Raw genomic sequence first — 15,181 nt, 5'->3', positions numbered from 1 at the left:
AATTTAAAAAAAAAAATTTACCTTATGACTGGTTTTGTGGTCCAGGGTCACATACATGGCAATAATTGAGTACTATTATAGTAGCCTACAGTATAGTATTACAATCGGATACTATCACTGCACATGTACTTTTTTATCAGGATACTAGTCTACATAAAGATTTTACTTCTACATGTTTGTGTATGAGGTTTGTGAAATTTACCCCAGCAGAGACGCTGTGTGGAATAGTTGGTGTCTCAGATGCCGCAGCAAAGAGAGAGAGTGGGTCAGTCCCTTCCAACATTGAGCTGAGTGGATCTGGAGCCACAGAACTGGAGGAGAATGATGAGGAGAAGTGCTGCCTTTCCGCCCACTACGGCGAGATTTAGAATCAGTCACCTAAAAAAAAAAGACAGATAATAAAATATTAAGTTACATTGGTTACAAAGGTACAAAAGTTTTGCAGTTCACTTATTTCATATTCAGTCTTCCTGAAGTAACCAGGGACTTGTTGTTCAAAAGTAATCTTATCAGATTTTGGATATTGGATTGGATCAAATCTTCAAAATCAGTTGTTCAAAAGCAAAAAAGGATACTGAACTCAGATTAGATCACAAAATCCAATTTGGTTTTGATCTGGATTAAATCCACAGTGTGTGTTGTTGAAAAGGTTTTAGTAAGATTGGAATACTTTTGAAAAATGTAATAAAACTTTAAAACTGGTCCAAAAAAAAATACCTAATTTTAACATGTAATATATCCCCAACTTCCCAAACAGCCAGAAAGCAAAACTTCAAAATTCTTTTCTTTACCATCTTTTCTTTTTAAAACACCATGTCCCTTTATGGGCTTTGAAAAAGTAAGTATCTGGATCAGGGGGGAAACCAGCACAAAAGCAAGATGGGTTACCTGATCCTGGATAGTAAAACATGGGATTTCCAAATCCAGATCATGCTGATCAAGATTAAACTTTTTAAACTGGCCCTAGATGCTTGATCAAAAATACACTGGACACAGTTCTTCAAAAAGATGAATCTGGATCACAATAATCCAGGAATTGGAAATCCCACATTTTGCAATCCATAATCAGGTCATTAAATAGAAAGATAACAAAAAGATGATAAAATACTTATATTATTAAGTTAATTTTGATACAAAAGTTTTACAGTTTCTTTTTTTTTTACAGTACTTATTTCACATTGAGTCTTCTTGAAGTAACTAGGGGCCAGTTGTTTAAATGGGATTGTATAAATCGGATTGGATCAAATCTTAAAAATTCTGAAATTCAGATTAGACCACAAAATCCAACCTGTTGTTGATCAGGAATAAATCCTGTGTCAAAATGTTTTAGTAAGATTGGGATACTTTTGATCCAAACAAAACTGGATAGTATGACCCCAGCAGAAGGGTGGATTTCAGGAACAAAAATGTAATAGAACTTAAAAACAGGTCCAAAAAAATACAACATATCCCCAAACAGCTGTCAATATCAAACAAAAAACATTACATTAACATTATATTTAAAGGTTTTTTTAATTACTAATTTGTAACAAATTGGCACAATCATCAGATATGGACCAGTTAGAAGTTGTATTTGTGTAAATGCAATGCAAAACTAGAATGCAAAACATTGGCATTTTTCTCCCTTATATATATATATATATATATATATATATATATATATATATATATATATATATATATATATATTTATATATATATATATATATATATATATATATATTAATATATATATATATATATATATATATATATATATTTTTTTTTTTTATCCCAAACACCATGTCCCTTTAGGGGCTCCATAGAACACTAGTAATCTATGGAGAGATTTGGAATTGGAAATCTGAAAAAGAGTTGGCTCTGGATCAGGGTGATCCAATCCAATTTTGCTTTGAACACCAGCACTAAAGTAAGGGGTACCTGGTCCTGGATAGCAAAACATGGGATTTCCAAATCCAGATCATTTTGATCCAGATTAAACTTTTTTTAACAACTGCCCCAGAGCTATAGTGGCTTGATCAAGAAAACACTGGGTTGTCACAGTTCTTCAAAAAGTTAAATCTTGATCACAATAATCGAAATTTGGAAATCCCACATTTTCTTATCCATAATCAGGTAATCTATGTTACTTTCACACCATTTTTCAAAGCAAACAGAGATATACAAAGCCATATTAGCAGTGCTAAATGTGACAACATATCACAATTTAAGCTACTAGCTATGTACCCTTGGAAGTTAATGGTTACTGTCAGCTGTTTGGTTACAGACATTTTTCAAAATATCTTCTATTGTGTTCAACAGCGGAAAGAAATTCATACAGTTTGAAACATCATACTAAAACTTTTTAAATAACACACACTGAAAGTTTGATCCAGATCAAAATGGTTTAATCTGCTTCCAGAATCCTTTTTCTTCTTTTGAACTAGGGCTGTAACGATTCCTTATTTCTATTTGAGTATTCGATTTCATGAAAATCCTCGATTTCATTTTACCCGTGTCGAGTAATCTGCAAAATACATGAAATGGCGCATTCCATATTTAAAAATCATAATAAATCATAATGCTATTGACAATTAACAAACACTGGGATTTAATTAAATCTGGGAACCCAATGTGTGCTATTTCATTAGATTTGTAAGGTAAATCATTTATAAACCTACGCAAACACAGGAGAATAATGTTACATCAGTACGTTTCTCAATATGCTAACTGTTCATCGCGATTTAAAAAAAAAGTTTAAACCCTTGCTCTGATGTTAACACGTTTTGATGTCCACATATTCAACAAATTACAGTATCTGCAGCACTTCTGTCGTAAAGAAATAGCCAAATATTAAAGATTAGGTAGACATTTAAATTAAATGTTTGTTGAGTCAATATTACATAAGGATTAAACAAAGATTAAAGTGTAAAAACAATCATCTGGCCATTGGTGCCCTCTGCAGGCATTTGTTATAATGCGTAATGTACATTAGCTCTACTGTTTATAATTATGTATTTTAACAGTTTTGTTCAATAAAACCATGACTACTTGCTTTTCATACTTTATTTGAACTAATTATTATTGCCTCATTAACATTAGATATGTATTTTAAGTCATCCAATATGTTTGCTGAAATCAAATTTTTAAGATTTTAAGATCTAAGATTTGGGCAGAGGTGAACAAGGCGACCACCGCATTGTTCAACTCGTTTATCAGCTCGGACCGCAATGCAAACACACTTGTCCGAGCTCAGAACAGCCTTTACTCGGGAACCAAAGTTGATTGGTCACCAACTTAAGCATAGTCGAATGTTCTTACAGTATTCATTTCAGGGTTTGTACAACCTTTTGAGAGACAAATTCAAGCTCTTTATGACTTTCAAGCATTTTGCACAGCCATTTCCAGCACTTCAAAGCTCTTATGATCCAATTTGAATGTTATTTTGATGGCCAAAATATACTTTGTGATAAACAAACAAAGTTATATATAATTACATCAAATCACAATTATAACCAGTAAATGGCAATAATAATCTGTATAGTTTATGCATATACAATTTTAGTTTATGTGAAGATTGTTTTAAAATCACATAAACAATAGTTGTTATATATTTCAGAGCCTATTAAATGTTGAAAATATTGGCTTTCAGTTATATTTTAATGTTGAACGGACAAAAATAATATGTAAAACTGAGAGAAAAGTCATTTAACAGAGACACCAGTAGCAGCATTGATATCAATACTTCATTAATAATAGGCTAATTGGTAAAGAGATGCCATTAAAATGCATATTTAATATATACTTTATATTGTTTCCACCTTAATTCGGAGGTTCAGTGTGAAATTATGACAATATACATATATAAATATGCAATTAATCATGATTAATTACAGAAAAATGTGCATTTTTATTATTATTATTGATTGACAGACAGCGCTAATGTTAACCTTTTATAGATGTTGGTGTTGGTAATATTAGTTCATTTTAGTGAATATGCATTTCAATTTAATTGTATAGGCCCCCCTAGAAAGAGATCTGGATAGCCCCCAACCCCTTGGCCCCTATCAAATTTTCAGTTCGACAATCCGGCCCTCAAATGAATCTAATTGAATAGCCCTGAGCTACACCATCTATGTTAACTAGCAGCATTATAAGACATGATTTAATGGCTTGTGTATGACAGGGCTATATGGAGGTGAGCCGGTGGCTGAACAGACAGATAGACAACATGATAGAAATGTATAGAAACACACTCAAACCCTGTTTACTTTAAGATGACTGAACCTCTAATAACAATAGAAGAGTATCATACTTTAAATGAAAAAGTTTAATGAGTATTTAAGAGAGCTGTAGAAGTACCGTGATTGCTTTAAGTGGATGATAGTCACTGAACTCCACTGCTGAAGCCTCCAAACGACACGCCTGCAACTCACTCTCATATTTACGGGTCCGAGAGTGCCTACGCAGAACACAAACATATGAAGCTGTCATATGAACAAGACTTTTAATGCATAAGATGACTGAAATAGTGCTGGAAACACTAAGAAATGCAGCAGCAAATGAGCAAAAGCATGGTATTTTCATGGTACAAATACCTTACCATGAAGTAGCCTTATGTAATATAAGAATACTATTTTATATGTCTGTGTAACGTTACTCATTTAATATCATGTTTGCTACCAATGTAACATGCTATTAAAATTTAATACCAGCACTGTACTATATCATAACACTACCGCTCCCTCTAGTCTCCAGCAATGATTAATCGCTCGCAACGTTACTAATATTTTACAGAGTGCATATTCATCCTTATTCTTCTACTTAATAAAAACGTCGCGTTAGAGTTCGATAGTGTCATCAATGTTTTTAAAATGCAAACATTTCTTACCACTGAACTGAAGCCATGTTCAATCAGTGTCATGTGATGCCGATGTGTCTGAGATAAGAGTCGTAGTGTCATAATAAAAGTCGCCAATTTTTCCAAGTTATATAAAGGAACTGATCTATAATACAGTGCATTCATGTGTATCACATGAATACATATATATAAAACATACAGAATGTTTTGAAAATCAAAAAATGCAGAAAGTTTTGTGTGAGGGGTAGGGTAGGGGATAGAAAATACAATATGTGTGTGTGTGTGTGTGTGTGTGTGTGTGTGTGTGTGTGTGTGTGTGTGTGTGTGTGTGTGTGTGTGTGTGTGTGTGTGTGTGTGTGTGTGTGTGTGTGTGTGTGTGTGTGCGTACCTGGTATTCATCACGTTGTGGGGACGAAATGTCCACAAGGATAGGAATACCAGTAGATTTTGACCTTGTGGGGACATTTCTCAGGTCCCCATGAGGAAACAGGCTTATAAATCATGCACAATGAGTTTTTTTGATGAAGTAAAGGTGTGCACAATCTCCTGTGAGGGCTAGGTTTAGGTGTAGGGTAGGTGTATGGCGATAGAAAGTACGGTTTGTACAGTATAAAAACCATTATGCCTATGAAATGTCCCCATAAAACATGTAAACCCAACGCGCGCGTGTGTGTGTGTGTGTGTGTGTGTGTGTGTGTGTGTGTGTGTGTGTGTGTGTGTGTGTGTGTGTGTGTGATTTGGCATACATGGTTTATGAGGACAAATGTGTATGACATGGTTATTACAATGTGGGGTAAGTTTAGCATATTCTCACCTGAAATACATTTTTGAGCATTTGCTCATCTGCAAACAATATGTCTCTTTTTTTGTCAGATAACATTAGAAGATGATATTGGTTCATCCATTGTCTCTTTTGCATCCAGGTCTAATTAACTAAGGCCTTAGTTAATGTGTCAGTGTTAAAATGTTAACATAAAATCAGTGCTAGTGTTATTCTAGGCCTCTTTGTTTAGGAGTCACACTTGGCTCCTTCGTGGTCAAAAGTGACCGAAGCCTTAAAAAGTTTTTTTTTTTTTCTTCAGAAAAATCAATGAAATATATATTTTTTTTTCAGTAATATATTATGATTATTAATTTGAATTTTGATGAGTTTTTTTGATACTATGCAATATTTATACAATTTTAATGAACAATTTTTCCACTAGAATAATTTTTTTTTTGTATTTATTTATTTATTATTTTTCAATAAATGCAACATTTCACATTAAAGTTATTTGATTGATTGCTGAACACATTTTTCACCACAGTGGCTGATTTGTAGCTTGTACCACCAAAAGATTCTCTGAATTATTGTAGTTTTTCGTATTTCTGATTCATTTCCATGTCAGCCGAAGAAGCCAAGTGTGCCTTTTTTTTTTTTTTGGACCCTTTAACATATCTGAATCATGTCAGTGATTTTTTTGTGTAGCTAATCCAACAAAAGTCACCAAGTGTCATCTCATTCCGATGAAGCTACGATTTTTAACATTTCAAAACATACAATGTTTCAGACAAAAATGACTGAAGAGGCCCAGAGGGTTAAATCAGCTGTGATGATTCAGCAAAATTTAAGTGTTTTATAGTTAGTAACAATACATATTAAAAACATAAAACAAGCAAATCAAAGTAATAATAACAATAAGGTAGATTTTTTGACTACATCAGGAAGTTCAATAAAGGATGCATAGGCTGCATCCATGTTTCCTTTTTTACTTTAATGAGGAAATATCACTAATAATATTGAGAACTGCACATGATCTTGTGGTCAACTTCAAATCAGTCATGTGTGATCTTGGCTTTTATTAAAATTTCAGTGTTAATCCAACTTATTGAAAATTCTGTCTGCAGCAAGATGTTTTACTGCCACTTTATTTTGCAGTGTCCTTATTACAATGTAATCACACAAATGAGAATATAATGATTAGTTGTTTGCTTTTATGCATAACTTAATGTTACTACTAACTATAATAACTATGCTTAGCAACAAGAACACTGCAAAATAAAGTGTTGCCAGTGGTTGAATGCAAACTGAACATTTGTCTGGGAACATTGTATCTTTGATTTGAAGGAAAGAGATGTTCAAAGACCTGTCGACGAATGTTCCAGTTTCAGCTTCTTGCCAGCACTGCAATGCAGTAATGAACCTTCTAGTGTGAAAAAAAAAGAGAAGAAAACACTACCTTGAAGTATTTATTAAGGCAAAGCTGCAAAAATGGCTTATTCTAAAGTTTTCCAGGTTGAGTATAAGGATAAAGTAGAATAGATACCATTACTACAAAAAAAAAAGAAAAAAAAAAAGGAAGGAAATGTGCTATTATGTGTTAAACGAAAGTGTAATAAGTCTGTCAAACGTAACTGTTAGTAGGTATAGACATACACTGCTGCGGATCAAGTTTGAGATCAGCAAGATTTTTAATAATATTATGAAATTTTATTGCAATTCAAAATGAGTTTTTTTATTTTAATATACTTTAAAATATAATGTATTTCTGTGATGAAAAGCTGAATTTTCATCAGCAATTACTCCAGTCTTCAGTGTCCCATGATCCTTCAGATATCATTTAATATACTGATTTATTTTTTTAATCAACGTTGGAAACTTTTTTTTTTCTTTTTTTGGAACCTGTATTAATTTTTTCAGGATTCGTCGATGAATAAAAAGTTAAAAAGAACAGCATTTATTCAAAATATGAATCTTTTCTAAAAAAAAACATAAGTCTTTACTATCACTTTTTATCAATTTAACACATCCCTGCTAAATAAAAGTATTAATATCTTAAAAAGAAAAAAATGACTAACCCCAAACTTTGAATGTTTATTGTTACAAAAGTTTTCTATTTTAAATAAATGCTGTTCTTCTTAATGTTTAATTTATCAAAGAATCCTGAAAAAAGTATCACAGGTTTCCAACACTGATAATAAATCTGCATATTAGATTTGTGACACTGAAAACTGTAGTAATAATGCTGAAAATGCAGCTTTTGCATCACATGAATAAATTCTATTTTAAATTATAAAAAAAATAGAAAACCACTATTTTGAATTGCATTAACATTTCACAATGTTACAGTTTTTGTCTGTATTTTTAATCAAATAAACACAGCCTTGATGAGCAGAAAAGACTACCTTTTGAGCGGCAGTGTATATTCAAACATAGATCAAAAGTAATTAAATAAAGGTACGTTTTGTCCACTCAAATGCTCTCTAGAATGAAGGCCTCAATATATTTAATTAAATTGAAAAATAAAAAGGTGTGAAGTCACTTTTAACAAAACCTAACCGAAACAAAAGTGTTTTTGGAGTATCAGTGGTTCAAAACAGCTCGTCAGCACAAACCTTTTTCGATACTTTATTTCCCAAATATTAGGCAAAACACACTGTATTAAAATATGAATCTTTGAGGTATTTGCTAGTAGCTTAAAAGACACAAAGAGCAAAAAGAACACATCACACCAATGTTTGTTGCGACCATTTTTATATCTTCTGTGCACAATTTCGTGAGTGGAAATTAATATTCTTTTCAATGTTTTTTTTTCTCCATGAAAAACATTATCATCAGTCAGAAATAAAACAATTCACTCTTTGTCCTTTCACAGGCATAAAGAGAAAAAGCGAGGAAATACATTTGCATCTTTACATCAAGTCCACGTCTCATTCAGTACTCAATCACAATCATTCCACGTTTTCTCTCGATATATTTATATATATTTTTAGTTTGTAGGAAATCAGTCTCTGGTCATTTGAAACACGAGTCCAGGCCATAAGAATCGAAACGGAAGAAAAGTCCTTTAATTCCTTCCATTCGTTTGTCCATTCATTTGCGCATTTCTTCCTCGCCCTCCAGCGGTTTTCCTCCCTTCATCCAAAGGGACTCAGCAACCGAGTGGGGAAATCGAGGAGGAATACAATCACAGTCTGATCTGAGGAAAGAAAACAACAAAATTCCGGCGACACACCTTTGATCCCCCCCCTTAGTCTCTGAGGAACATGAGCAGAGGAGCGGCAATATGAGCGCGTGCTTCTGTACGTGTCTGCTGTCGTGTCAGGGAGGGCACACAGTAGTCGGTAAGTGGCTAATGGTGGCGTCAACGACGGCTGTCATGGCGACTGCGTGGGAGGGCTGCTCTGGGCGGAGCTTGGAGAAAGGGAGGGGCTACAACTGCCTGGAGGGGCGCCGCCGGCCCGTGAACTGATCCCGCCCGAGGAACTCTCCAAACCCTCAGAGTTCTCCAGCATCTCCTGAATGAGAGGAGGCATGGAGCCGGGAATCTCCATCTTCAAGGTGATCACTCGCTCTGCCCCTGGTTTGAGAAGAGAAATGTTGTTTTCGTTAAATTTTTCAAGCTACACAAGATTTTTTGCGTTCAGTAAAATGGACAAATAGGATTAGAAATCATCCATGATAAGTCATGTGAATGAATTCGACTCACCCTTGGCACTGATGCTCCTCAAGTCGGTAATCTTCATCAGCATCTTAGGGAACATGTGAGGTTTGTGTGGCCTCCTGTTCCTCACGTAGATCTTCAGTGCTTCCAGAAGCGGCTCCTGCAGTATATCCACCTTATCGGCCTGCTCCAGGTCCTGCCGATCTGCACAAACCAACAAACACCACTTCACTTAATATTTAGCTCACAAAGTCTTAAGATATCCGGGTTGTGGAAAGAGAGCTTATAGGCATAGGCATTTAGACTGAGCAAACGGTGAAGATGGATGCTTTTAGGGATGAAACTCAAGAAAACTGTCAAGAACGTTCAGGTCAGCTTTCACTTCAAAATCAAAAGAAAAAAAATTGCTTACTTTTTTGTAATATTACATTATCTATTTGGCAGTATAGATAGTTTACAGTATTTAATTATGATGATTTTAATATGGATGTATTATTGTATTAAAATTGTATAAAATACAAATTAAATAATATTATACTTTATTATATTATTTAAATTTCACAATAAATACTAAAATTATTTTGTAAGTATTTTGTAAGTCTTTAATTATCGTTAATTAATTATGATACTCTGTTTCTTACAAAACCTTAAAGAATTGTTACTTTAAAACTTATTTTAATCATTTACATAAAATATTTTTACATTTTAGTTGTAAAATATGTGACCCTAGACCACAAAACCAGTTTAAGGTAGCAAGGGTACATTTGTAGCAATAGCCAAAAATACACTGTATTGGTCAAAATGATTGATTTTTCTTTCATGCCAAAAATCTTTAGGATACTAAGTATTAAGATTTTTTGTAAATTTTCCACCATAAATATATCAAAACTTAATTTTTGATTAGTTATATGCATCGCTAAGAACTTCATTTAGACAACTTTAAGGGCAATTTTTTCAATATTTAGATTTTTTTGCACTCTCAGATTCCAGATATTTAAATAGTTGTATCTCGCCAAATATTGTCCTATCATAACAAACCATACATCAATGTAAAGCATCAGCTTAACATAGCATGTCAGCTATCTTCATGTAAAAAAAACTGACCCTTATGACTGGTTTTGTGTTATGTAAACTATTCTAATGGAAAGTTTTTTTTTCATGTAAAAATATATTTTTGGTCCCACTTTACATTAGGTGGCCTTAACTACTATGTACTTACATTTAAATTAATCACAATGTACTTATTGTGTACATACTGTACATGTTTTTACATTGTACTTATCTTTTTTAAAAAACCTATATGTAATTACATTTGTAATTAATTTCTGTAATTACCACTGTTGACCCCTCCCTTACACCCTAACCCACCCTTAAACCTACCCATACCACCAAACCTGTCCCTAACCTTACCCATATCCCACCTTAATAGAAGCTCAACTGTTTTGCAATGCAATATGGCCACATTAAGTACATTGTACTTATTTTTTGATGTAAGTACACAATAGTTAAGGCCACCTAATATAAAGTGTGACCATATTTTCTTATTTCTGAATGTAATATATAATTTTTTTAATATGACCATGTTTATATAAGATTATAAAATATATATGTCGACTATATGTTATATGAGCATAAGGGATGCAATACCATCACCAAACACTGCATGGCACTAAAGGTCCATGTATCTAAAAAACATGGGAAGATCATGACACTACCCGCAAGCTAATGGCTAAAGACCCGCAAGCTAAATAGCTCTATTAAATGAATAAACAATGCTATGGTTTTACTGTATTATTCATCAAATGGTTGAGTATGAGAGACTTCTTACAAAAACCTTTTAAAACATTTTCATTAGTTCAAACTTATATTTTTTTTCTAGTATACAACACTGTGCACAGTATGCGACTTTTATAAATTCAAGGAATACAAAAAAGAACCACAAAACCATTTTTTTAAACATAAAAAAACATACAAAAGCATAAGCTAAATAAATAGCTTTCCATTAATGGATGGTTTGTTAGGATAGGACAATATTTGGTCGAGATACAACTATTTGAAAATCTGGAATCGGAGAGTGCAAAAAAAAAATCTAAATACTGAGAAAATTGCCTTTAAAGTTGTCCAAATTAGGTTCTTAGCAAAGGATATTACTAATCACAAAATACGTTTTGATATACAGTATTTACAGTATAAAATTTACAAAATATCTTCATGGGACACAATCTTTACTTAATATCCAAATGATTTTTGGCAAAAAAGAATAATCGATAATTTTGCCCCATACAATGTATTGTTGGCTATTGCTACAAATATACCCATGCTACCTAAGAATGGTTTTGTGCTCCAGGGTCACATATTTATTATTGCATAAGGTCTATCCTCTAAAAGCACTAACATACTGTCTTGTCTTTTAAAATGTTATGTAAAAATAACAGTATCTTTAAATAGCAGCCTATAGGTCAGGTTACACAGCATGAGTGTGTACTGTACCTCCACACAGCAGGCAAATAGCACTGAGCAGTCCCGTCTCTGCGTCATCCATCTCTAGCGGTAATAGCTGGTTGGCGAAGGCGAACACCAGGTCTGTTAATGGACCGAAGCCGGCGTTGTGCATCTGCGTTCGGTTCAGCGTTAACCCGTCAGAGAATGTCATGGTGTCTTGCTCAGGTGTGTAGCGGGTACAGATCCTTAGAATCTACAAACAGTAACAGAGAGGAGACGTATTGGACTTAACTCTGCATATATTGAACTCAAAAGTAAATATTTGGAAGAAAGATGGTTGATGGTCCCCATTGACTTTTATAGTATTTTTTTTCATACCTTGGAAGCCAATGGGAACCAGAAACTGTTTGGTTACCCATATTCTTCAAAATACCTGAGGTGAGTTTATGACAGTATTACAGTTTTGGATTAACTACAGTGCCTTGCAAAAGTATTCATACCGCCCTTCATTTTTTTCACATTTTGTTAAACTGCTTTACATTAGTTTTTCCCCACATCAATTTACACTCCATACACCATAATAATGACAAAGCAAAAACCAGATTTGCAAATTTGACAAATTTATTAAAAATAAAACACTGAAATAAGTACATTGCATAAGTATTCCTCCCCTTAACTCAGTACATAGTTGAAGCACCTTTACAGCCTCAAGTCTTTTTGGGTATGATGTGACAAGCTTTGCACATCTGCATTTGGCAATTATCTGCCATTCTTTGCCTCACCTTTTCACCTCTCAAGTCAGCTTGGATGGGGGCTGGCAGACATTTTCTAGAGTCCAAGTTGTTCCAATCGTCTTCCATTATGGATAATGGAGGCTACATGCTTCTGTGAACCTTCAGTGCAGCAGATTTTTTTCTGAACTCTTTCCTAGATCACTGCCTTAACACAAGTCTGTCACTGAGCTCTACAGGCAGTTATCTTGACCTCAGGACTTGGTTTTTGCTCTGATATGCATTTTCAGCTGTTAGACCTTTTCTGAAAGGTGTGTGCCTTTATAAATCATACTCATTCAAATGAATTTGCCACAGTTTAACTCCACTCGAAGTGTAGTAACATCTAGAAGCAATATGAATGCTCCTGAGCTAAATTTTGAGTGTCCCAGAAAAGGGTATGAATACTTATGCAACGGGATCTTTTCAGTTTTTTATTTCGAATAAATTTGCAAAGTTGTTACAAACCTGTTTTGTGCTTTGTCATTATGGTGTATTAGATGTAGATTGATGTGGAAAAAAAAGTAATAGCAGTTTAACATAATGCTGCAACAAAACGTGAACTACAATACAAGCACGCTTTTTCACAAGGGAATGCTTGTGAGGTTTGAACCTACAACCTTCTTCTGGCCAAATGTGACCCTCAAAATATGTTTTCAGCTTCAGCAATGTAACAAGTGAGTGTTCTTACCAGTATGTCGAGGCAAGCGGCCTTCAGCAGTGTGATCTGGTCTGCGATGGTGAGGGTGGTGAATCCCGGCAGCTGCTTGGCAAACTCCACCGTTTTTATGATGCACTTAGTGGAGAGCTCGCTGAATTTATCCCACAAATCCACATCCAGTGACACGCGGTGCTCCGAGCTGTTACTCTATACACAGAGAGAGAGAGAGAGAGAGAGAGAGGCAAAATTCAGGTACACTAGACTGCTATGGTAAATGATTAATAGCAGCATCAATAATGGCTGAAACAGTGGCACATCAACTCTGGCCATCAGGTTTAGTGAAGTCTGCTTGTGAACAAGCACAATCAGAATTCTGGGAACACACAGTTCTGGGAGTTATTGTCAAAGTGACACATATCTATAATTACAGCATTGATTTATCAGTCAGTATCATCTCATTAATTAAAAAACCCACACAAAGTCAAAACAATAAGGTCATATCCTCACAGATGAAGATTGTATTGGGTTGTGAAGAAGTCCAACAGTCACATTACATGTAGGGCAGGTGATATTGCTAAAGTATTTCAATATTCCTCATCCTTTTGATGATATTCAATGCTTATAGTTATCTACAGATAGCGGAAGCTAGAGATTACGATTTATGAAGTTTTAAACATGGATATTATTCTAACACATTTGCTTCAGAAGTAAGTGTGGAGTACTTTTCATGATCGATTTATGCCCTTTATTATGCTTCAAAATCTCGACAGCCATTCACTGCCATTTTAAAGCTTGGAAGAGCCAGGGCATTTTTAAAAATAACTCTGATTGTATTCGTCTGAATGAAGAAAGTCATATACACCTAGGATGACTTGAGGGTGAGATAATCATGGCGTAATTTTCATTTCTGGGTGAACTATTCCTTTAAATACAGTTAAAACTTAGTTGAAAATACTAAATGAAGTCAAGGAAGAATCCCAGAACAAATCCAGATCACGAACTTGCTAAAACATGATATTTACTTGCAAATGAATGAAAAGTGATGAGTGATGACACAGAAAAATATGTAACATTAGCAAAAAGCCTTGCATATATAATGAACATTTAGTATATCTTTCAGGCCTCACATGCTCTTACCGTGGTATATTTGCCGAGTTGACACAGCGAGGGGAAGGTCTCTTGGTGGGCTTTTCTGACTCTGTCAATCATCTGCTCTGTGTCTGGGCTCAGCGTGTAGCTTTCTGTGCATTCTTGCTTTTTTTCTTCTTTCTTCTTCTTATTCCTGTCGTTTCTCACTGCTACACAGTCAAAAAGACAGACAGCAAACATCAATATTGATTGTATATGTTCAAATAACTTATACAAAATAAGTTACTGTTACTGTTATAAAAAAAGTTAATTCAGTGTGGATAACATTCAAAGATGTAGAATCTGCTTTCAATGCAGTAACCCTATCAGTCAAAAGTTTTGAACAGTACATTTTTTTATGTTTTTTTTTTTTTTTAAGAATTCGCTGCTGCTCACTAAGCCTGCATTTATTTGATCCAAAATACAGCAAAAGCAGTAAAATATTTGTATTATTTAAAATAACTGCTTTCTATTTGAATGTTTTAAAATGTAATTTATTTTTGTGATCAAATCTAAATTTTTAGCATCATTACTCCAGTCTTCAGTTTCAGTTGAGTGAATTTCTTTTTTCAGGATTCTTTGATGAATAGAAAGACCCAAAGATCAGAATTTATCTGAAATAGAAAGCTTTTGTAACTTTATACACTATACTATTCAAAAGCTTTAAATCACCTCTTATTTTCTTTTGGGAAATAAATGAAAGAAATGAATACTTTTATTTAGCAAGGATGTTTTAAATTGATTAAAAGTGACATGTTACAAATGTTACAAAAGATTTCTATTTCAGATAAACGCTGTTCTTCTGAACTTTCTTTTCATCAAAGAAACTTGAAAAAAATTCTACTCAGCTGTTTTAAAAAAAATAATAATAATAAACGTTTTTTGAGCAGCAAATCAGAATATTAGAATGATTTCT

At 33.8% G+C, this 15,181-nt stretch overlaps 1 protein-coding gene and 1 pseudogene across 3 annotated transcripts in view; both read right to left on the bottom strand.

Moving 5' to 3' along the window:
* Positions 1-4,914, bottom strand: part of LOC141298361 (VPS35 endosomal protein-sorting factor-like) — a 5,496-nt pseudogene extending 582 nt beyond the window's left edge.
* Positions 4,915-8,337: 3,423 nt separating this feature from the next.
* Positions 8,338-15,181, bottom strand: part of raraa (retinoic acid receptor, alpha a) — a 202,946-nt gene continuing 196,102 nt past the window's right edge. For all 3 annotated transcript variants that reach the window (XM_073828113.1, XM_073828114.1, XM_073828115.1), the window contains 5 exons: positions 14,275-14,435; positions 13,168-13,344; positions 11,755-11,959; positions 9,310-9,468; positions 8,338-9,180 (listed from right to left, as the gene is read on the bottom strand). In XM_073828113.1, the coding sequence (XP_073684214.1) occupies positions 8,978-9,180; positions 9,310-9,468; positions 11,755-11,959; positions 13,168-13,344; positions 14,275-14,435 (905 nt within the window). In that variant the 3' untranslated portion in view covers positions 8,338-8,977. The remainder of the gene's footprint in view (positions 9,181-9,309; positions 9,469-11,754; positions 11,960-13,167; positions 13,345-14,274; positions 14,436-15,181) is intronic.

The sequence above is a fragment of the Garra rufa genome, chromosome 22 (genome assembly GCF_049309525.1).
Source record: "Garra rufa chromosome 22, GarRuf1.0, whole genome shotgun sequence".
NCBI lineage: Eukaryota > Metazoa > Chordata > Actinopteri > Cypriniformes > Cyprinidae > Garra > Garra rufa.
This window is presented reverse-complemented; position numbering and strand designations above follow the sequence as displayed.